General features: G+C 38.4%; 1 protein-coding gene and 1 pseudogene across 2 annotated transcripts in view; both read left to right on the forward strand.

The window, feature by feature from the left end:
- The window catches only part of MAP3K1 (mitogen-activated protein kinase kinase kinase 1), a 77,105-nt gene that overhangs the window by 35,367 nt on the left and 19,870 nt on the right, over positions 1 to 21,868 (forward strand). For both annotated transcript variants that reach the window (XM_070357497.1, XM_070357498.1), the window contains exons 2-6: positions 10,387 to 10,537; positions 11,177 to 11,377; positions 14,565 to 14,765; positions 15,528 to 15,644; positions 16,026 to 16,174. In XM_070357497.1, coding sequence (XP_070213598.1) covers positions 10,387 to 10,537; positions 11,177 to 11,377; positions 14,565 to 14,765; positions 15,528 to 15,644; positions 16,026 to 16,174 — 819 coding nt within the window. The remainder of the gene's footprint in view (positions 1 to 10,386; positions 10,538 to 11,176; positions 11,378 to 14,564; positions 14,766 to 15,527; positions 15,645 to 16,025; positions 16,175 to 21,868) is intronic.
- On the forward strand, positions 16,196 to 21,844 carry LOC138984185 (small ribosomal subunit protein uS8-like; annotated as a pseudogene).

Raw genomic sequence — 21,868 nt, forward strand, 5'->3', positions numbered from 1 at the left:
CTCTGATGCTGGGAGGGATTGGGGGAAGGAGAAGAAGGGGATGACAGAGGATGAGATGGCTGGATGGCATCACTGACTCGATGGACGTGAGTCTCAGTGAACTCCGGGAGTTGATGATGGACAGGGAGGCCTGGCGTTCTGCGATTCATGGGGTTGCAAAGAGTCGGACACGACTGAGTGACTGAACTGAACTGAACTGAACCTTAGTATACATAAAGATTTCCAGAACAGTTTAGATTATGGATAATTTTAGACTCTCAATTCTCTTGGTGTCTAAGCAATCTCAAAAAACCCTGGAAAACACACTGAATTATTTGGGACAGGCACAATTCAGAGCCACCCAGTTGATGCCTACCTGTGAAGTTCTCTTAGCAGCAGGAATTCATATACTAAAACCCATAAGCTTTGTTACCGAAAAGAGGGAGAGCAAGAGGGAGAGCAAGGGAGGAACTATCTCCCAAAACAAAACCAGACCACTCTGGGATCCTTAAAATTTAAGTTGCCAGGTAAAAAGCAAGAGAAGGAAACTTTGGTAAGGATAAGGAGAGTGTGGTGACGCATAAAGGCTGTAACAACAGAGGCCAGCAACCTCTTACCATGGACAGAGCACTGAGCTAACAGCTCCAAGCGGGTCACTTCAGTCAGTTCTCATGAGAATGGGACTCTCTATTGTTGGCTAGTCATGGGGCTTGTGGGATCCTAGTTCTTGACCAGGGATTAAACCTGCGCCACCTGCAGTGGAAGCAGAGTCCTAACCACTGGGCCACCAGGGAAGTCCCGATGATGAGACTCTTTACTATCCCACTGGCAGATTAAACAAACCAACAAACCAGGAGGTTACGTTATGTGTCCAAGGTAATAAAGTCTGTATGCAAAAAACACAGGATTTAAATTCAGATGTGAATGACTTCAAGGGCGAAAGGAAACTTAGTGTTTTACAAGTGCTTAAAATTTGGAGACCTAGATCTGAGGCCAAAAAAATCTGTATCTTAGTTGTAAAACAACTCTATTTTCCCTTAAGATAATTTCTCCAGAGATATATGGTCAATGGCAACTGCTGGCCTTTTCCCTCTTCTGAGCAAGGAGGACTAAATAAAATCATTGTTAAGAGTAACCCTTCCATCTTTATGTAATGCAACATTACAACATAATATGTAAAAGTAGCTCGCATTATGAAAACTAGGCCCCCTAAGAGTTCATTTCAGGTTGTGCTCAGGAGCATTTGGCTCTGAGAACGAAAGAAACTAGTAACTTTCTTTTTCCCTCAGTGCAGAGTAAATATGCTGACTTTAGTACGATAAAGGACTATTGATTTCTTGGTATGAGCTTGTCCACAGTATAATGAGTCTTATAATACATTGAATTTCTACCAGAAATCTTTATCAGGGGACAAAAACTATCTGCAGTGTTGCCTGCAAACCTTCCCAGTTAGTCCTTTGAAGGATACAGGCACAAAATTTCATCCTCAAAAAGCTCATGTTCTGGTTAACTCATCAAGGGTGGAATAATATGGGGGTTAAATAACAAAGACAACAAATAGCTAATTATCAACAATGATTATAATATAAGCAGTTTAATACCACCTTAGTTATTTTGATTGATTCACACTTAAAAATTATTCTGAATTGTCTTATACATACTAAAAATCTATCTGGTATCAGGGATTTGTTTCTAATAAAATATTACCCCATTTGAGTTTTAAGATTATAATTATTCTCCACCAAAAATTACAGGATTTTGAAAAGTGGGCTTCCCTGGTGGCTCAGATGGTAAGAATGTGCCTGCAATGCAGGAGACCCAGATTCGATTCCTGGATTGGGAAGAGGCCCTGGAGCAGGGAACGGCAACCCACTCCAGTATTTTTGAGATTCATCATCTAATCAATTAATATAGTTATAATAAGAAAGTTTTTTTTTTTAAACACGAACTAATCTAAACAGATTAACATTGTTACAGATTAAGCTTTATCCTCCTTTCATATTTATTTAAAAAACATGAGGTTTCTTACTTTTTTTGAATGAATCTGTAACTGACCTAGAGCTTCAAAAAAAACCTTCTCCCCTGAGGTTAGGTTTATATAGTTTAGTCTCTTTCTAGACCTACAGAATTTACCTGCTAATATTTAAAAAAACGAGATGCTTCACTTGCCTCTTCTCAGTGAAGCCACTCAGTCCTCCATTTATCTGGTACCAGGCACTGTTGATTAGACTGTCACTCCTGTAGTTCTCCCTCCTCTTGTCTTTTGGGAGATGATTTTCCCTGGTTCTAAAACTCTAATATTCATTCGTATCATGTATGAGACCCTCTTCCTGGAACCTCTTACATGCCAGCCACTGGCCTCTTCTCATGGCACTAAAACACCCTCTTCTTAAGCACACCAAGATATTTCATGTCTCTCTGCCTTTGAGGATTTTTTTCCTGATAGGAATATACCTTTTGAAATCTCATATGCCTTCAGTAAAGAATTTCCTACCACTGTTCTACAGCAGTTAGCCGTTCCCTCCCAGGATGCTATTAATAGTATTAATTATCATACAGCATAAACTCTAGTTTTTAAGAACCTGCTTCCCTCATCACACTGGGAGCTCCTCCGGGACGGGTTACCACATCTTATTCACTCTTCTGTCATCAGGGCCAAGTGTCCTGGACAGGCCACAGAGGCACCCGACATGAGGCCAGAGGGCCTGCCCAGTCATAGCCGCCTTCCTTTCCCAGCGGTCTCTGACACCCGGGGCACCATGCTTTACACATCTAAACCCATCTTGCAGTTCACAGTTGGCTGGCGCAGGAATGTGCCCTGATCCAAAGACCCCCTGCACTGGACGGTGCTGTACATCTTAACCAGACCTTCTCTCTATGGGAGTTTGAATACGGGATACCTGGAGAGTATCACTGTGGGAAGAATGGCGTCCAAATAGACAAAAATAGCAAAGCAGTAACTAGGAGCAAGGAGACAGAAACAAGGGAGAAGAGAGAGAAGTTAGTCAGAAGGAAGATGTGGTTAGAGACAGGGAGAGGGGAAGAAGCAATAAAAGTGAACACAAGTGTTGTACCTGGCTCCCCCGTCCATGCTGTCAGTCAACTGAAGCTACTTTGGTGTCTCCCCGGGGCGTGGATCACCACGTTCTCCAAAGGCCACGTGTACGCGCTGCAGGGGAGAAACTTCACGGGTCCCTCGCTGTGCACTGAAATCACCCCTAACGATCTCTCTCCCCTGCAACCCCAAAGAGCTGATGAAAACACTAACTCAACACAGAAGACACTCGAACAGGCCCAAACCCCCGTCGATCTGACTCTGAAGCCTGTGCTCTTCATTGTATTGGCAGGTCACTGTCAAATCTGATTCTGTTTTTATAACAAGTCATCGTCAGAAGTCTATGCTGATACTTGCTTGGGGACTCAGGATTAAACAATTTTTTTTTTTTTTTTTCAATAGAGTTTATTTATTTATTTTTTAATTTTATTTTATTTTTAAACTTTACAAAATTGTATTAGTTTTGCCAAATATCAAAATGAATCCACCACAGGTATACATGTGTACCCCATCCTGAACCCTCCTCCCTCCTCCCACCATCCCTCTGGGTCGTCCCAGTGCACTAGCCCCAAGCATCCAGTATCGTGCATCAAACCTGGACTGGCAACTCGTTTCTTACGTGATATTTTACATGTTTCAATGCCATTCTCCCAAATCTTCCACCCTCTCCCTCTCCCACAGAGTCCATAAGACTGTTCTATACATCAGTGTCTCTTTTGCTGTCTCGTACACCGGGTTATTGTTACCATCTTTCTGAATTCCATATATATGCGTTAGTATACTGTATTGGTGTTTTTCCTTCTGGCTTACTTCACTCTTAAACAAGTTTTTTAAATGGTGACTTTCATTATAAGAATTAAAGGAGCAGATTAATTGTATAAATTAGTGGAGTACTTCACTGTAACAGTAATAGTGACTACAGTGATATGAAACCTTTCCGGAAATTAATGAGGTTTACATGCACACATACTTGGTAAAAGAAAAACCCTGTTTATGTCTGATCTGTGAAGATTATAAAAAACAATAAATATGTAAAAAAAACTTGTTTTTCTTCCCAATTTTGTTTTTGTTTCAGAGATAAATGAAGCTGAGTAGGTACGATTTTTTTTCCCCCACGGGCAAGTGGAATAGAATTTATATTTTACTGAATTTAAGATTCCATTGGTTGTAAGTTATATCATTATTTTGTATACCATGGAGAAATTTTAAAAACCCTGCCAATTATAACAGCAGTTTGATTTAAAAAGGCATTGAGATTTCAGAGATATTAAAATGTGAGGCACAGGCATGAGAAAGTTGAACTAAGAGATCTTATAGACAGAGTACCTGAAGAACTATGGATGGAAGTTCGTGACCTTGTACAGGAGGCAGGAGTCAAGACCACCCCCAAGAAAAGAAATGCAAAGAGGCAAAATGGTTGTCTGAGGAGGCCTTAAAAGTAGCTGAGAAAAGAAGAGAAGCTAAAAGCAAAGGAGAAAAGGAAAGATACACCCATTTGAATCCAGAGTTCCAAAGAATAGCAAGAAGAGATAAGAAAGCCTTCCTCAGTGATCAGTGCAATGAAATAGAGGAAAACAATAGAATGGGAAAGACTAGAGATCTCTAAGAAAATTAGAGATACCAAGGGAACATTTCATGCAAAGATGGGCACAATAAAGGACAGAAATGGTATGAACTTAACAGAAGCAGAAGATATTAAGAAGAGGTGGCAAGAATACACGGAAGAACTACAAAAAAGATCTTCATGACCCAGATAACCATGATGGTGTGATCGATCACTCACCTAGAGCTGGACATCCTTTAATGCGAAGTCAAGTGGGCCTTAGGAAGCATCAGTACAAACAAAGCTAGTGGAGGTGATGGAATTCCAGTTGAGCTCTTTCAAATCCTAAAAGATGATGCTGTGAAAGTGCTGCACTCAATACGCCAGCAAATTTGGAAAACTCAGCAGGGGCCACGGGACTGAAAAAGGTCAGTTTTCATTCCAATCCCAAAGAAAGGCAATGCCAAAGAATGCTCAAACTATCGCACAGTTGCACCCATCTCACACGGTAGCAAAGTAATGCTCAAAATTCTCCAAGCCAGGCTTCTACAGAATGTGAACTGTGAACTTCCAGATGTTCAAGCTGGTTTTAGAAAAGGCAGAGGAACCAGAAATCAAATTGCCAACATCTGCTGGATCATGGAAAAAGCAAGAGAGTTCCAGAAAAGCATCTATTTCTGCTTTATTGACTATGCCAAAACCTTTGACTGTGTGGATTGCAATAAACTGTGGAAAATTCTGAAAGAGATGGGAATACCAGACCACCTGACCTGCCTCCTGAGAAGTCTGTATGCTGGTCAAGAAGCAACAGTTAGAACTGTACATGGAACAACAGATTGGTTCCAAATCGGAAAAGGAATACGTCAAGACTGTATATTGTTATCTTGCTTATTTAACTTCTATGCAGAGTACATCATGAGAAGCACTGGACTGGCTGAAGCACAAGCTCTAATCAAGATTGCTGGGAGAAATATCAGTAACCTCAGATATGCAGATGACACGACCCTTACGACAGAAAGCAAAGAACTAAAGAGCCTCTTGATGAACGTGAAAGAGGAGAGTGAAAAAATTGGCTTAAATCTCAACATTTAGAAAACTAAGATCATGGCACCTGGTCCCATCATTTCATGGCAGATGGAAACAATGGAAACAGTGAGAGACTTTATTTTCTTGGGCTCCAAAATCACTGCAGATGGTGACTGCAGCCATGAAATTAAAAGATGCTTGCTGCTTGGAAGGAAAGCTATGACCAACCTAGACAACATATTAAAATACAGAGATATTACTTTGCCAACAAAGGTCCGTCTAGTCAAGGCTATGGTTTTTCCAGTGGTCATGTATGGATGTGAGAGTTGGACTGTGAAGAAAGCTGAGTGCCGAAGAATTGATGCTTTTGAACTGTGGTGTTGGAGAAGACTCTTGAGAGTCCCTTGGACTGCAAGGAGGTCAAACCAGTCAACCCTAAAGGAAATCAGTCCTGAATATTCATTGGAAGGACTGGTGCTGAAGCTGAAGCTCTAATACTTTGGCCACCTGATGTGAAGAACTGACTCATTGGAAAAGTCCTTGGTGCTGGGAAAGATTGAAGTCAGAAGAAGGGGATGACAGAGGATGAGATGGTTGGATGGCATCACCAACTCTATGGACATGAGTTTGAGCAAGCTCTGGGAGTTGGTATAGGGAAGCCTGGCGTGCTGCAGTCCATGGGGTCACAGAGTTGGATACGACTGAGCGACTGAACTGAACTGAAAATGTGAGGCACAGGCATGAGAAAGTTGAACTAAGAGTGAGTGGAAAGTTTATACAAGTTTAATGGAGGAGGTGGTGGCTGGGCCCAGGACCTGTGTCCCCGTGGAAGGCTTGGAAATGCTGAAGCTCTGGAGTGCTGGAAGGACACACAGAGGGTCCTAGCTGTCTTCCTTAGGCTGGATAATTTTTTTAATATGAAAAAATATACATTTTAGAACTAATAGTATATAACTGTTACTTACAAAGATATTAGAAAAAACAGGTTTAAATTTGCAGATCAATTTAGGAACAACGAAAATTGTTCCACTGAATAACATTTCAGTTACAGACTGAGTCTTATATTAAGTGCAGAACTGCAAAAAGATTAAGTAACATGAGTAATCATTAAATTTTAAAACTAGGAAGGTCCTCAGAACTGCCAAAGATGTTAACAAATGATCATTCATTTAGTATTTGTTTTCATACCGATTGTAAGCCAGGCATTATTAGATGTTGGGTATATAGCCATGGATGCAAACACTGGTCCTCTGCCTTCACTGAGCTTAGTTTGGGGGGCAGTGCAGTTTATAGGTTTGCCGACAGCAGTGAACACTTCAAAGAAAAAGTACAGAGCTGTGGAAGACTGGAACTAGAGGTTCCTAATTGAGAGTGGGAAGGGTCTGTAAGGAGTTGAAGAAAAGCCACTGAGTGGGTATAAATTAATGAGGTAAAAAGGAGACAAGAAACAGCTTGTGCAAAAAACCTGAGCAGGAGAGATGGAGCCAGTCAGTGAAAGAAACAGAGTGTAGGGGGGGTGACTTCATTTGAGGTAAGACTGGATGATGCAGGGCCTCATAAGCCATAACATTTTGGATTTTTACTCTCAGCCCAGGGGGAAGCCACCAGAGGGTTTTAATGGGGAAAGTGACCTTGGCTGCTCTGTGAAGCCTAGATTGGAGTAAGGTTCAAAGTGAAGAAGGCCCCTCAGGAGTCTGCTGCTAATTGAGACCAGCTAAGGCAGAAGTGAAGAGGAACTAAAAAGCCTCTTGATGAAAGTGAAAGAGGAGAGTGAAAAAGTTGGCTTAAAGCTCAACATTCAGAAAACTAAGATCATGGCATCTGGTCCCATCACTTCATGGGAAATAGATGGGAAAACAGTGGAAACAGTGTCAGACTATATTTTTGGGGGCTCCAAAATCACTGCAGATGGTGACTGCAGCCATGAAATTAAAAGACGCTTACTCCTTGGAAGGAAAGTTATGACCAACCTAGATAGCATGTTCAAAAGCAGAGACATTACTTTGCCAACAAAGGTTTGTCTAGTCAAGGCTATGGTTTTCCCTGTGGTCATGTATGGATGTGAGAGTTGGACTGTGAAGAAAGCTGAGTGCCGAAGAATTGATGCTTTTGAACTGTGGTGTTGGAGAAGACTCTTGAGAGTCCCTTAGACTGCAAGGAGATGCAACCAGTCCATTCTAAAGGAGATCGGTCCTGGGTGTTCTTTGGAAGGAATGATGCTAAAGCTGAAACTCTAGTCCTTTGGCCACCTCATGCGAAGAGCTGACTCATTGGAAAAGACCCTGATGCTGGGAGGGATTGGGGGCAGGAGGAGAAGGGGACGACAGAGGATGAGATGGCTGGATGGCATCACCGACTCGATGGACATGAGTTTGAGTGAACTCCAGGAGTTGGTGATGGACAGGGAGGCCTGGCATGCTGCGATTCATGGGGTCGCAAAGAGTCGGACACGACTAAGCGACTGAACTGAAGGTGACAATCTGACCTGAGCATTGTGACTGAAAGTATGTGTTCTTGAGGATAATCTGTATTAACCGAAGTCTTAATTTGTGTACATTTGGACCCAGCAATTCCATTTCGGGTATTTATTCTAAAGGGATAATCTTAGATGTGTGCAAAAGTTGAACCACTGGTATGTTTAAATATTTATATTTAATATTATGTATTAAATATAAATAATAGAGGATAGAAATAAGAAATTCGTTTGAAAGATTATAGTATTTTCAAACAAGTGGAAAGGAAAGAGGAAAATCATACCCCCTTGAAGATTTGTTTAGATAAGCAGAGTTCTCTGTGTGTTTGAGTGGGTACTAGGGAAAAGACGCTGAAAATACAGAATTGAGAAGAGATGCTCATGAAACAAATTTGGGGAGGAGAGATCTAGGACCAGGGGAAAGATGGTACTTTGCACGGTTGCAGGAGCTTCTGGTGTAAAAATGAACTGCGGTTCTACAGTGTGATTTCCGTTTTGAGTACTAGCCTGGGAATCTTTAAGCCATGCCTTGCAACATTGTTATTGGGTGGAAAGTGCTTTTCATACCAGAGAGTTGTAAATGAATTTTTAGTGTGCAGTCAGCCCATGAATTTGCTTGCCTGTAAATTTGAGTTTCCCTGGGTAAGGATCGACTGAGCAGGATGAATTTTTGAGAAAACATTTTCTCTCTCCCTTTTCCCCTCTCCCCACTTCTGTCCCTATCCCCTTCTTTTTCGCTTCCTTTTCCTCCCTTCCTTCCTTCCCCTTGCATCCCTCCCTCTTCCTCTGATCTGCCTCTAACATTTACACTTTATGATATATTCAGAGCGGAAAAGCAGTCAAATACTTAAAGAAAATCAGCGTTCTCCTTCCCTCCCTCCCTCCCATATTGCCTTTGTGACAGTTTTTATGCCTGTGTAGTGGAGATATTTTCCTATGTGGTGTGTCTTAATGCCCCTCTGCAAGTTTCAGATGTTATGTATTCTTTGCATTAGTAAAAATATCTAGGCCAGTTTCAGGCACAGAGGTATTTAACACCCTGGTTTCCACTCCCTCCATAGTATTGATGCTTAAGTAAAACCAGTTAACTGTTATTTCCTTTCTAGTGCCTGTTTTAAGTAGGTTTTGTTGGGCGGGGGGGAGGTTGTTGTTGCTATTGTTGGTTTTTTTGTTGTTGTTTGCTGCTGCTTTGCAAATACTGCGGCTTTATAGTAATGATTAGCTGGAATATTCGTAGAGGAGTTTGAATTTGACTTTTTGGTAAGCTTGCAGTTATTATCTCTGGTATTTCCTTGAATATTTCCTTTTCCTATCAGTATAATTAAAAAAAAAACACACACAGAAAACTGTAGCTTTACAGAATTTCCAAAATAGTTACTGAAGTTAACTGAGTATTTTTTAAATTGTTGCTTCTCCCAGGATGCAGTTGCTTTAACTCTTTCCTTATAAAACCAGGTTTTAAAATCCATGCCTGTATGTATTGTGTGTTTCATATATCCGTGTGTGGATATGAGTGTATTTTGAAGCTAGTGGGTGTTTTACCTATTCGGCTTTGTAGAGTTAGTTCTCAAAAGTTACCAGCTTCCTGGATATTTTATTATAACTCCACAATACATTATGGTGTAAAGGTCAAAATGTTTCTACCAGGCAATTTTTTACTATTTATATATGGAGTACCCCAAGTACCATATTATTTTCTGAGAAAACAAGTTTAATTATTTAGACTTTGAAAAAATATTGTGGATTAGAAGATGTGGTTAGGTTTCACCTAGATTATTAAATGTTTAACTTATTTCCGCAAATGAGCATACTTTCCAGATTTTATCTGTATTGACTTAAGTTATTGGAATTCCTGGGATAAATAGTAGTAAAATGCTCTTTAAATATTTGTCTGTCATATACTTGAGTTTGTTAAAATGGTGTAATTAGAAACAGTGCGGTTTTCATGAATGTGTTAATGCAGTGCCTAATGTCTCGAGATGCTTTATATTAACTACCTAGAAACAAAGGAAGGTCTGCAGTAAGATTACTAGTAAGCCTGCACCTTCTAAATAGAACCTTACTTTTTAAAGACATTGTTAAACTAGTGTTATCAGGCAGCATTTAACACTCTCCATGTTACAGTGTAAATTCAACAACATAGTATGATTCATAATAATATTTTCATATCTTGCTTAAGTCATTAGGGGATTTTAGCAGTTATCTTTTTAGCTACAAGTCCATTGAAAGTATGAAGTAAAACCATATTGTTCTTGAAAATTATTTTTCACATATAAATTTCATTCTCCTTATTTTTCCTTCTGTTTTCAGTCGTGAGATGGAGAATAAAGAAACTCTCAAGGGACTGCACAAGATGGACGATCGCCCAGAAGAACGAATGATCAGGGAGAAACTGAAGGCCACCTGTATGCCAGCCTGGAAGCACGAATGGCTGGAACGGAGAAACAGGAGAGGCCCTGTGGTGAGTTACCTGTTAGAAGGAAGAAAGCATAGGAGGAAGTGGAAAATTAAGCATAAATAGATCCTCTTGTAAACTTTTTTTCCCCCCTTCATTTTAAATGCAATGCAGTTTTATTTGCTTTGACATTTTCTAGACATTTGAACAAAATGTAGCTAATGCTGTGCTCATTAAGCAACTTAAACTGTTCTAAGGAGTAATCCCTCTGGTTGAGTGGGAGAGGTAATGCTTAAAGCAACACTGCCCTCTAATGTCTGTGTCTCTAAAATCCTTTAATTAGCAATTTGTACTGTACTTAAAAAAGAAAAATGATTTTTCCAATTTTATTTTGAAGTTTTATCTCTAAGGTAGGATCTAAGGATCTTAATTCTAAATCTTTTAAATTCATGTATGACAACATTTTAAAATGCATTATGTAAATGTTATCAACATTCAATTGATGGAGCCTAAATGACTGAAATCTGTGTGGTTAAAAATAGCCTTACACTTACAGCTTAAACTAATAAAGAAAAGTTGATAGATTTTCTGTTGTATTTGTATAATATTGCATAATTTTTAAAAACAGTTCTTGTCTTAATCTTATGTTCACATTTACTTCTTTTTTAATTTTTTAAGTAATAAAATACTGGCATTTTAATTTAGGTGGTAAAACCAATCCCTATTAAAGGAGATGGATCTGAAATTAATAACTTGGCAGCCGAGTCTCAAGGAGAGGGCCCAGCGAGCGCTGCTTCCTCAGCTCCCAAAGGCCGACGCAGCCCTTCCCCTGGCAGCTCCCCCTCAGGTCGCACAGTGAAATCTGAATCTCCAGGAGTAAGGAGAAAAAGAGTTTCTCCGGTGCCCGTAAGTTAATGTTTTAGCAAATGTGCTAAGTTTCTACAGTTTTAAAACATACTTATAACACAGGAAAGATTGGCAAACCATCTGTTAGAGCAACATTCCCAAAGTGTGCCCACAGACCCTTGGCTCAGGGTACCTGCCCTCAGATGCTTTCTGTGGATCCATTAGGTCAAAACTAATTCTGTAATAAAACTGAGATGTTATTTGCCTCTTGCACTGCATTGACATTTATAGTGGTGAGTAAAGCTGCTGGTGCATTTGCCTGAATTAAAGCTACGACGGTAGAAACTGTATTCCTCACTTGGGTATTTGACAGACATTTTTCTTACAAAGAATTAAATAAGACTCACTTCAAGGAAAACAACTCATCTGTTTGTTCACTAGTGGTAAAACTTGAGATTTCAAGCAAAAATTAGAGTTTTGGAAAACTCATATCCAACCACTGTCAGCTTGATAGCTTCTCAGTACTTAGACTTTTAATAGGCCAATAGTATTATCACTTGTGGGTTTTTTTTTTTTTTTTGTATATTGTGCCATGAAATATATGAACTTTTAGAAGATGTACCATTTCTTTGATGTAGTATCAAAGACAAATATTCATTATTATTTGAAAAGGATTTCCCAAATACATATCTATGTGAGGCCAGATTCTCTTCATGTACTCAACCAAAATACCATGTCACAGCAGACTGAACGCAGAAGGATGGATGAGAATCTCAGTATTGAGATTCAGTACTCTGATTCAGTCTCCGTATTGAGCCAGACATCAAAGAGATTTGTAAAAAGATAGGTCCTGACCCTCCAAGACAGAGAGATTACTACTGGTAGGAATGCGAGTTAAAACTTTCTAACCTTGAAAAGCAAATGAGTGATGGCAAAATAATTGTGGTATAGTGACCAGAAGGGGGAGATTTGGGTTTCCTCACACCTAAGGTTGTTAAAGCACATAAACGCTTCAGAAAGTAAATTTTAAATAAAATTTACAGTAAAGCCCAAGATTCTCAACAGTATTTATCAGCTTTATGTGGACACACATTTAAAGTAGCTATTTTTTAAAAAACTCGAAATAGGAACAATCATTTATTAGCTCATAAATCTGAAATAGGGCAGGGCTCAGCAGGAGTGGCTCATGTCTGCTTCCTGTGGCATCTGCAGACGCTAGAATATCCAAGGCTGCTTCTTCACTCCCCTGTCTAGTGCTTCAGCTGGAACAGCTGGGGGCTGTTGGCCTTTCTTTCTCATAACACGGAAATTGGGCTGTAACAAGTGTTTCAAGCTAGGAAAGCAGGTGGAATAGATTCTCACAGCCCTCAGAAGGAACCAACCCTGCCAGCACCTTGATCGTTGATTGTGGACTTCAAGCCTCTGGAACTATGAGACTATACATTTCTGTTAAGCCAAAGAACAAAAAAAGGTGATTCAAGAGAGCAAATCCCAGCATGGATGCGCTTATGAAGCCACCACTTGGATTATGTTTACTAATGCCTTATTGCCCAAATCTAGTTACATGCCCAAATCCCAGAATCAGTGTGGTTGGGTATATAAATATACTGGGAGGTGTGGTCCATGGGGTCATCAAAGTGAAAGTCTACCGCAAATAAAGAATTGTGTCTCCCCTCCCCCTACACCCTCTTTGGGATATATATTAGACAAGGTGACTTCCTCATGCTAACGGCTACCTAACGTTTCATTATCTGGATAAAGATCATTCATGGCTTCTTTGAACTACATACTAGTGGACATTTATGTTCCTTCTCAACTTTTCATTACTAAAAGCAATCTTGCAAAAATATTTTTTATGCATGCATCATTTTGCACATCTAGTGAGCATATCCATAGTGTGAATACTTAGCAAGTCCAATAGTATATGCATGTGTACTTGTTTTGGGTTTTGTTTTACTTCTTAGTAACTGCCTATTTAAAAAATAATGGTTTTGTTAAGACAGTTCATATAGTGTACAATTCACGCATTTAATTGTACAGTTCATTGAGTTTTGGTATATTTACATAGTTGTAGCCATCACTACAATAAGTTTTAAAATATTTTCATCACTCCAGCAGAAAACCCCAGACTAATTAGCAGTCTCTCCCCAGACTTAGGCAACCTGTATACAATCTACTTCCTGACTATATACAATTTGCGTGGACCTTGTATATAAATGTAATCCTATAATATGTATAGGCTTCTGTGGCTGGTTTTTTGCTCTCAGCATCCTGCTTTCAAGGTTCATCCACGGTATAGCTTGTATCATTTTTAATTGTAGAATAGTACTCTATTGTATGGATATGCATATTTTGTTTATTTACTCGTTAGTTGGTGGGCATTTGATTTCCACTTCTGGCTTCATAATGCTACTGGGAACAGTTCTGTACACATTTTTGTGTGGACATAGCTTCATTTTTCTTGGGTATATACATAGAAGTGGGATTGCTTTACAAAGCTTTACAAAATGAGATTGTTTTACAAAGCAGGTACACCATTTTACATTCCCACCAGCCCTGTTGCAGGCTTCCAACCACTTCATTTTCTTACCAGCTTTTATTACCTTTTACCTGTTTCTTTTGGCATCAAAAAGAACTAGACTTTCCACTGGGCAGTGATGGAAAGACCAAGTTCTAGGGGAGTCAGTGAAGTGGAGTGAGTGACACACATCACCCTCACACAGGAGCATTTTCAGCAGCCTCCAGTGAGATGTCTTAACCTGGGAAGAGTCACTTACCACTCCTCCTCCACAGAGAACTCCATGGAGCTGTTTGTAAATGACCAGTCACAGGAAGCACATTTAGTGATCCCTTAAGTGGAAGCCAGGAAATTGGATGCTTAATTTTCATCACTAGAAACAAGTCATTTTACCTGTTTAGGAAGCACATTTTCTATGCTTTTTATTTTGGTTTACATAAAACTTTTCAAAGATGTCAAATACTTATAATTTGTAAAATTACCATATGTTTGTCTCTCTTGGCCAAAGTTTTATTATTTTAGGGATGACAGATTTTAAAAATTTACTCATAGCAATATGTCAGACAAATGCATTTGCAAAACACATTTTGTCCCATCATATTATATATTGAGGCATTTTGGGGTGAATATAAAAAAGGTCTGGTGTGACCTTTTTTAGGTCATTTTTTTTTCTTGTGGAGGAGTAAACGTCTTAGGAGCAATTTACCTAATTTTTAAAATATTGTGAAGTTTCAGAGTGGGAGAATCACACCACCTCGAAGAGCCCCTTCACCAGATGGCTTCTCACCATACAGCCCGGAGGAGACAAACCGCCGTGTGAACAAAGTGATGCGGGCCAGGCTGTACTTACTGCAGCAGATAGGACCCAACTCCTTCCTGATTGGAGGAGACAGCCCAGACAACAAATACCGGGTGTTTATCGGGCCTCAGGTAGGAGCTGTCACTGTTTTACATTTTATTAGGATCTGGTACTAACTCAATATACTGTGACATTCTTAAATTTAAATTAGTATGTAATTCTCTTTTGTAATCTAAAGAGAGTTAAAATATTTGGGGAACTGTAAACTCTTTAATGTGTTTATAAAGGGTTTTACTATGATGTGATATACTTCAGAATACAAATTTGGTCTTTTTATAACTTATTTAGGGCTGTGCTGGGTCTCTGTTGCTGCTTGGGCTTTTTTCTAGTTGCGGCGAGCAGGGGCTGCTCTCTTAATTGTGGCGCATGGGCTTCTCATTGTGGTGGTTTCTCTTGTTGCAGAGCATGGGCTGTAGGGTGTGCAGGCCTTGGTAGCCGTGGCTCGTGGCCTCGGTAGCTGCGGCTCCTGGACTCTAGAACCAGGCTCACTAGTTGTGGTGCATAGGCTTAGTTGCTCCGAGGGATATGGGACCGTCCTGGACCAGGGATCAAACCCCTATCTTCTGCATTGGTAGATTGATTCTTTACCACTGAGCCACCAGGAAAGCCCCTGGTCTTTTTAATAAACCAAAAATAAGAGATTAATTCATGGAGATAGCTGTAGGCTTTTCTTGCATATCCTTATATATCTTATTATATAAAGATAATGAGAAATTAATAGAAAGTTTAGTATAATAAACTTGCAAATATTTTTAAAGGGATCACCCTAGGAGTTGTAGTGGAACACGGATTTATTAAAGTAGAGGTTTTTGGTTTTTTTTTTAACTCTTTAGAACTGCAGCTGTGGGCGTGGAACATTTTGTATTCATCTGCTATTTGTTATGCTCCGGGTATTTCAGCTAGAACCTTCAGACCCAATGTTATGGAGAAAAACTTTAAAGAATTTTGAGGTAATTTTTTTAAATAAATGCTTTGGAGTAAAATTGTCAACTAATTTTTATGATACTCCTGAAATTTTTCCATAAGCTTTAAATTTAAGTAGACAGTGGTCATTTCAGAGGTATGAATGTATTTAAGGATTACTTGATGTTTGTAAATAGTTCTCTTATAAGCTATTGACTAATTAGTTTTTTTCTTCTAGAGTGAAAAAAAGTAAACACTGACCTATAAAAATACTGTTCATAGTAAACTATATGTATTCTTATTTTTGAAGCTCTTAAATTGGCTTTGTGAAAAACTTATGAAATAAAAGCCAAATAATTCAACCTAGAGAACTCATTATCTGTACATTATGGCACAAATGTCATGTTGCTGTCTTTTTTCAATGTTAGGTTGAGAGTTTGTTCCAGAAATACCACAGTAGGCGTAGCTCAAGGATCAAAGCCCCGTCTCGTAACACCATCCAGAAATTTGTTTCACGCATGTCAAATTCTCATACATTGTCGTCATCTAGCACGTCTACATCCAGTTCAGAAAACAGGTCAGTACTTTTTAAGGAATTAACAGCATTATGCAGTGTTACTCTTTAATTTTAGGGTTTATTTATATATATATATACACACACACACTTGTTACGTTGCTTTAAAATGACTTAACTATTGAATCTTGGCTTTCAAGTTAAAAATCACGGGTAAAAAATATTAAAAGTCATCAAAGTATATTTGGATATTTTGTCCTGAAGCCTACAGTGTTGAAAATGGCACCTGAAATATCAGAATATAATAAATGTCCATTTCATAAGAAAAATTAAGGTATAAAGTAAGTGGCTACTGTTCATCAATTTTCACTTTGTGCCAAGCACCTTTTATGTTGTTTTATTAGGTAGGTTTTACCACTTTAGGAGATAACAAACTTGAGGCATTGTGTAAAGAATATGTCTGTAATTTATTTATAAATTATGTACAAGGCAAAGTGGTTATCCAAAATTACTTTCAAATATCAGATCAGATCAGATCAGTCGCTCAGTCGTGTCCAACTCTTTGCGACCCCATGAATCGCAGCACTCCAGGCCTCCCTGTCCATCACCAACTCCCGGAGTTCACTCAGACTCACTGTCCATCGAGTCAGTGATGCCATCCAGCCATCTCATCCTCTGTCGTCCCCTTCTCCTCTTGCCCCCAATCCCTCCCAGCATCAGAGTCTTTTCCAATGAGTCAACTCTTTCCATGAGGTGGCCAAAGTACTGGAGTTTCAGCTTTAGCATCATTCCTTCCAAAGAAATCCCAGGGCTGATCTCCTTCAGAATGGACTGGTTGGATCTCCTTGCAGGCCAAGGGACTCTCAAGAGTCTTCTCCAACACCACACTTCAAAAGCATCAATTCTTCGGTGCTCAGCCTTCTTCACAGTCCAACTCTCACATCCATGCATGACCACAGGAAAAACCATAGCCTTGACTAGACGAACCTTTGTTGGCAAAGTAATGTCTCTGCTTTTCAATATGCTATCTAGGTTGGTCATAACTTTCCTCCCAAGGAGTAAGCGTCTTTTAATTTCATGGCTGTAGTCACTTTCAAATATAGGATTTTTAAATTTCATGGTATAACTGCTTCTCTCATAGATAGTCCTCAGGGAATCCTCATTACAGCCTGTTTTACATGTGAGAACATAAGTAGGCTCTTCCGAACAGAGAGACTAATCATTTGTAATTAAGAGATACAATACCCATTAATCATAGTTATTAATTAAAATCTGTGTTGCTTCTCAGATTTTTCCATTGCCTAATTGCTGATAAGACTAAACTCATAATCCTGAAAGATCTGAGTTGTAAACCAATATGACAGGTGTGGAAAAAATTAAGAGTATTATCATAAAAAGTCATGCCAGTTTTCTTTCTTTTCCAAAATTTCTTTATTGGTTTTAATGAAAAAAAAAAAAAAAATGAGGTTCTTAAAAATTACTCCAGAAAAGAGTACTCCTTTTTTTAGAAGGGCGCCTCCTATGTGTTCTCAGGAACTTCAGTCTGAAGCACTGGTCTAAGTGATAGTGTCGTATTGTTGAGGAATAGAAAGTGATGGTATCAGGCAAGAGCATGATGAAGTAAAGAACTGAGAGAGAAGTGTTTTTTTATCTATGGAAAAAGTAAATGTTTGAATTTTCTTATTTTTTATTAAATGGATTGATTTTAGAATGAGAGTTTTATGAGTTTTTTGGGGACATTAGAGATTTCCAAGTTGACATGGTTCAGTGATAAGTAAAACCAGAACCGGTCATGTGAACAGACGCAGAACCGAACCCTCCTGACTTGTGGTTGAAGACTCTTTCTCTTAGCCTTCATTTCTTCTAAATAAATGGAAAAAATTAGCTTTATTTCTCAAGCTTCCTTACCCAAACTTATTCTAGAGCCTTTTTCCTTTTGATTCATATTTCTGTAGCTTTTTATTTTGGAAAAGAAATTAATGCTTAAAACCAGGTAGCCAGTAGAAAGTGTCTCTCTCTCTCTAAGATGAAAAAGGCACCCTCTAAATATGGGCTGCCATAATTCGTGGGTTTTTTCTTTTAATTTATTTATTTGGATTTATTGTATCCAAGGGGGGAAACTGAAGAAGTTGTAATCTTAACTAAGAGTATACTGTGTAGGTAAGAAGGTTAATGTTTCATATAATCACAGAATTTTATGTCTAAAGTAAATATTTTAAGACTAAAATCAAGAAAAAGAAAATTTATCTGGAGATCTTATCACATTTTATATTAATTTAAAAATAGTATATAAGAAGCACTGAAAAACAGAATTGGGACAGATTGAATATATTAAAAAATAATTAACAAAACTGTACCACCAAAACAATAGAAACCTGTGATCCAGTACAGAAATGGGCAAAGAGCATGAGAAGAATTTTCACAGAAGAATTTCAAGGGCTAACAAACATATGAAAATTTTTCAGGCAATCAAAAACTAAGAAAATGCTTATTTAAAAATATATATTATATATATATATCAGATTAATTTACAGAATTAATAGATTGTAATGAGACAGTTCAGTTCTTATAAGATATGCTTTACTATATATGTAAAGTGGTATAGCCTTTCTGGAAAAAAAAGTAACGTGACTTTTGAAAATATTTATAGTCATTAATCCAGTATATGTATTAATTTTTTTTTTTTTTAAGAAAAAAATTTAATCTGAAAAATGCCCAAGACTTACATATATGGCTGTTTCTCACAGTACTATGGTGAAGAACTTGGAACAACTTAAATATCCAGCAACTGAATGGTTAAGATATACCCATATTATGAGTATCTCATGCAGCCATTAAAATTATGCTTTTGAAGACTATTGAATGGTATGAAATAAAATCCAGATTATACTATCTGTCATGCATGAACCCATTTTTTATATATAAAAGGTATTACAGGTGCTTAAATAAATGAGTAAAAATTTTAATGGTTTTTAACTGGTGGTATTAAGGTAACATTTTTATACTTTAAATACTTAGGGCTTTGAGGGTTACTGGGCCTCTGTCACAGCTATTCGGCTCTTCCCTGTAGCTGAAGTAGCCACAGACAGCATGGGGCATGGCTGCGTTACTCCCAATACTTCTCATCTTATTATTTTTAAACAAATATAAAGTCATGACATAATTTGATCTGCAACTTGCTTTTTAAATAAAAAAAAATGTTCTCACTTTATATATCAAGAACATTTTCCTCAGTACAAAAATATATACTACTTTCTTATTACAGCCATGTAAGATTATATGGATATAACACAATGTATTTTGCTATTGCCATAATTAATGGACATTTGTGCTCAGATGCTCAGTCACTTCTGACTCTTTGTGGCCCCGTGTACTATAGCCCGCCAGGCTCCTGTTCATGGGATTTCCCAGGCAAGAATACTGGAGTGGGTTGCCATTTCCTACTTCAGGAGATCTTCCCACCCCAGGGGTTGAACCTGTGTCTCTGTGTCCCCTGAATTGGCAGGTGGATTCTTTACAACAGCTCTATTTTTTTTCTTTTTTTGCCTAATTAAATGCAATGGATTTTCTATTAACTTGAAATATTTCTGAAGGAAAGCATTCTAGAAAACAGGTTCTTTAGGTCATGGATATGTATGTTTAGTATCTTAAGAAATACTAGCAAAGTCTTCTAAAAATTTAAATTTTTTCACTCCCACCAGTAGTGTATATGAGAGCCTGTTTTCCTATCAGTATCAACCTATTTAATTTTTGTCAGTCAGATTATCCCACCCCCGCCAAAGACAAATAAAATAAGAGCTTTATTAATATAACATGTATTTTGTACTTCTCTTTTTATGTTTATTCACTATTGGTCTTTCTTAAGTCAGCTGCCTTTTTATCTTCTTTGCTTGTTTTACTACTGCTAATATTTTTCTTACTGATATCATACTTACTTTGTATATAATGGGAATGGTATATACAGTATAATTATATTTATCATATAAGTCAAATACACATAATAGAGTTACAGTTTTGCCATAAATGAAACCATTCTGTACAAGTTAGAATTCTGTCATGTTATCTGCTATTTTTTCATCATATAGTACATTATAAATATTTTTCTTTGTCATTATGTATGGATCTCTGATCCTTTTCAAAGGCTTCATAGTGTCTGGGTGTACTTTTTTTTTTAACCTCCTTTTGATGTTCCTTTGGTTGATTTTTTTTTTCATTATGCTAAGTAGTACTGTAATGAACATTCCCACACATATATCTTTATTATTTGTATCTTTATTTCCTTATGGTATATTCCTAGAAGTCTAATTGAAAGATTGTGTACATTAAGAATAGTTGTTTCTAGCTCTTTCCATCATCTTTCCATGCTGCCATAATGATGTGCTTGAATGTCCTGGCTGATACTTTCAAGAGTATCAATAATGCTGAAAAGAGAGGCAAATGCCAGATGCTTATTAGGCCATGCTCATCATCCAGGTCATCGTCAGGTTTCTAACTGTGATGATGAAGCATGGTTACATTGGTGAATTTGAAATCATCGATGATCACAGGGCTGGGAAAATTGTTGGGAACCTCACAGCCAGGCTAAACAAGGGAGGAGAGATCAGCCCCAGATTTGATGTCCACCTCAGAGATCTAGAAAAATGGCAGCATAACCTGCTTCTGTCCCATCAGCCTGGTTTCACTGTACTGACAATCCTACCTGGCATCATGGACCATAAAGAAGCAAGACAAAAACACACAGGAGGGAAAATGCTTGGATTCTTTTTCTAGGGATGTAATACATACAAATAAAATGCCTCAGAGGATCAAAAAAACAGTTGTTTCTAGATTTTTTTCTAGGAAAGTTGGACCAGATTATATACTCACCAAAAGTGTCTGAAATAGGCCTTCATACTTAAGGATGGGGAATAGATGAGTTCTACAGTCCTTCCAATACTTGAAATCTTGACAGTGTTGGCATGTAGTATGTTTATACATAGATCTTAGGGTAGTTCATTTATTCAAAAGGTGCACTAACAAAATTTGGGTGATACATATATCTCTTGAGATTTAGTTCATTTATTGAATTATATTCATAGCAAGGAAAGGTTAAACCACATTCAAAATTACTGTATATTATAACAGCAGATCAGATCAGATCAGATCAGTCGCTCAGTCGTGTCCGACTCTTTGCGACCCCGTGAATCGCAGCACGCCAGGCCTCCCTGTCCATCACCAACTCCCGGAGTTCACTCAGACTCACGTCCATCGAGTCAGTGATGCCATCCAGCCATCTCATCCTCTGTCATCCCCTTCTCCTCCTGCCCCCAATCCCTCCCAGCATCAGAGTCTTTTCCAATGAGTCAACTCTTCGCATGAGGTGGCCAAAGTACTGGAGTTTCAGCTTTAGCATCATTCCTTCCAAAGAAATCCCAGGGCTGATCTCCTTCAGAATGGACTGGTTGGATCTCCTTGCAGGCCAAGGGACTCTCAAGAGTCTCCCCCAACACCACAGTTCAAAAGCATCAATTCTTCAGCGCTCAGCTTTCTTCACAGTCCAACTCTCACATCCATACATGACCACAGGAAAAACCATAGCCTTGACTAGACGAACCTTTGTTGGCAAAAATACTTCTCAAGTAGTTTATGTACACAACGCTCCTAAACAAGAATTTCTAATGAATTTTTTCATAGTGTGAAGAAACCAAAATTGTTTTTAGCATATGGCTTTAATTCTGTTAACATTCTTTTGTAGTTAATGCCTTTGTGTCCCCTTCC

Source organism: Bos mutus, chromosome 20 (assembly GCF_027580195.1).
Source record: "Bos mutus isolate GX-2022 chromosome 20, NWIPB_WYAK_1.1, whole genome shotgun sequence".
In the NCBI taxonomy this organism is placed as follows: domain Eukaryota; kingdom Metazoa; phylum Chordata; class Mammalia; order Artiodactyla; family Bovidae; genus Bos; species Bos mutus.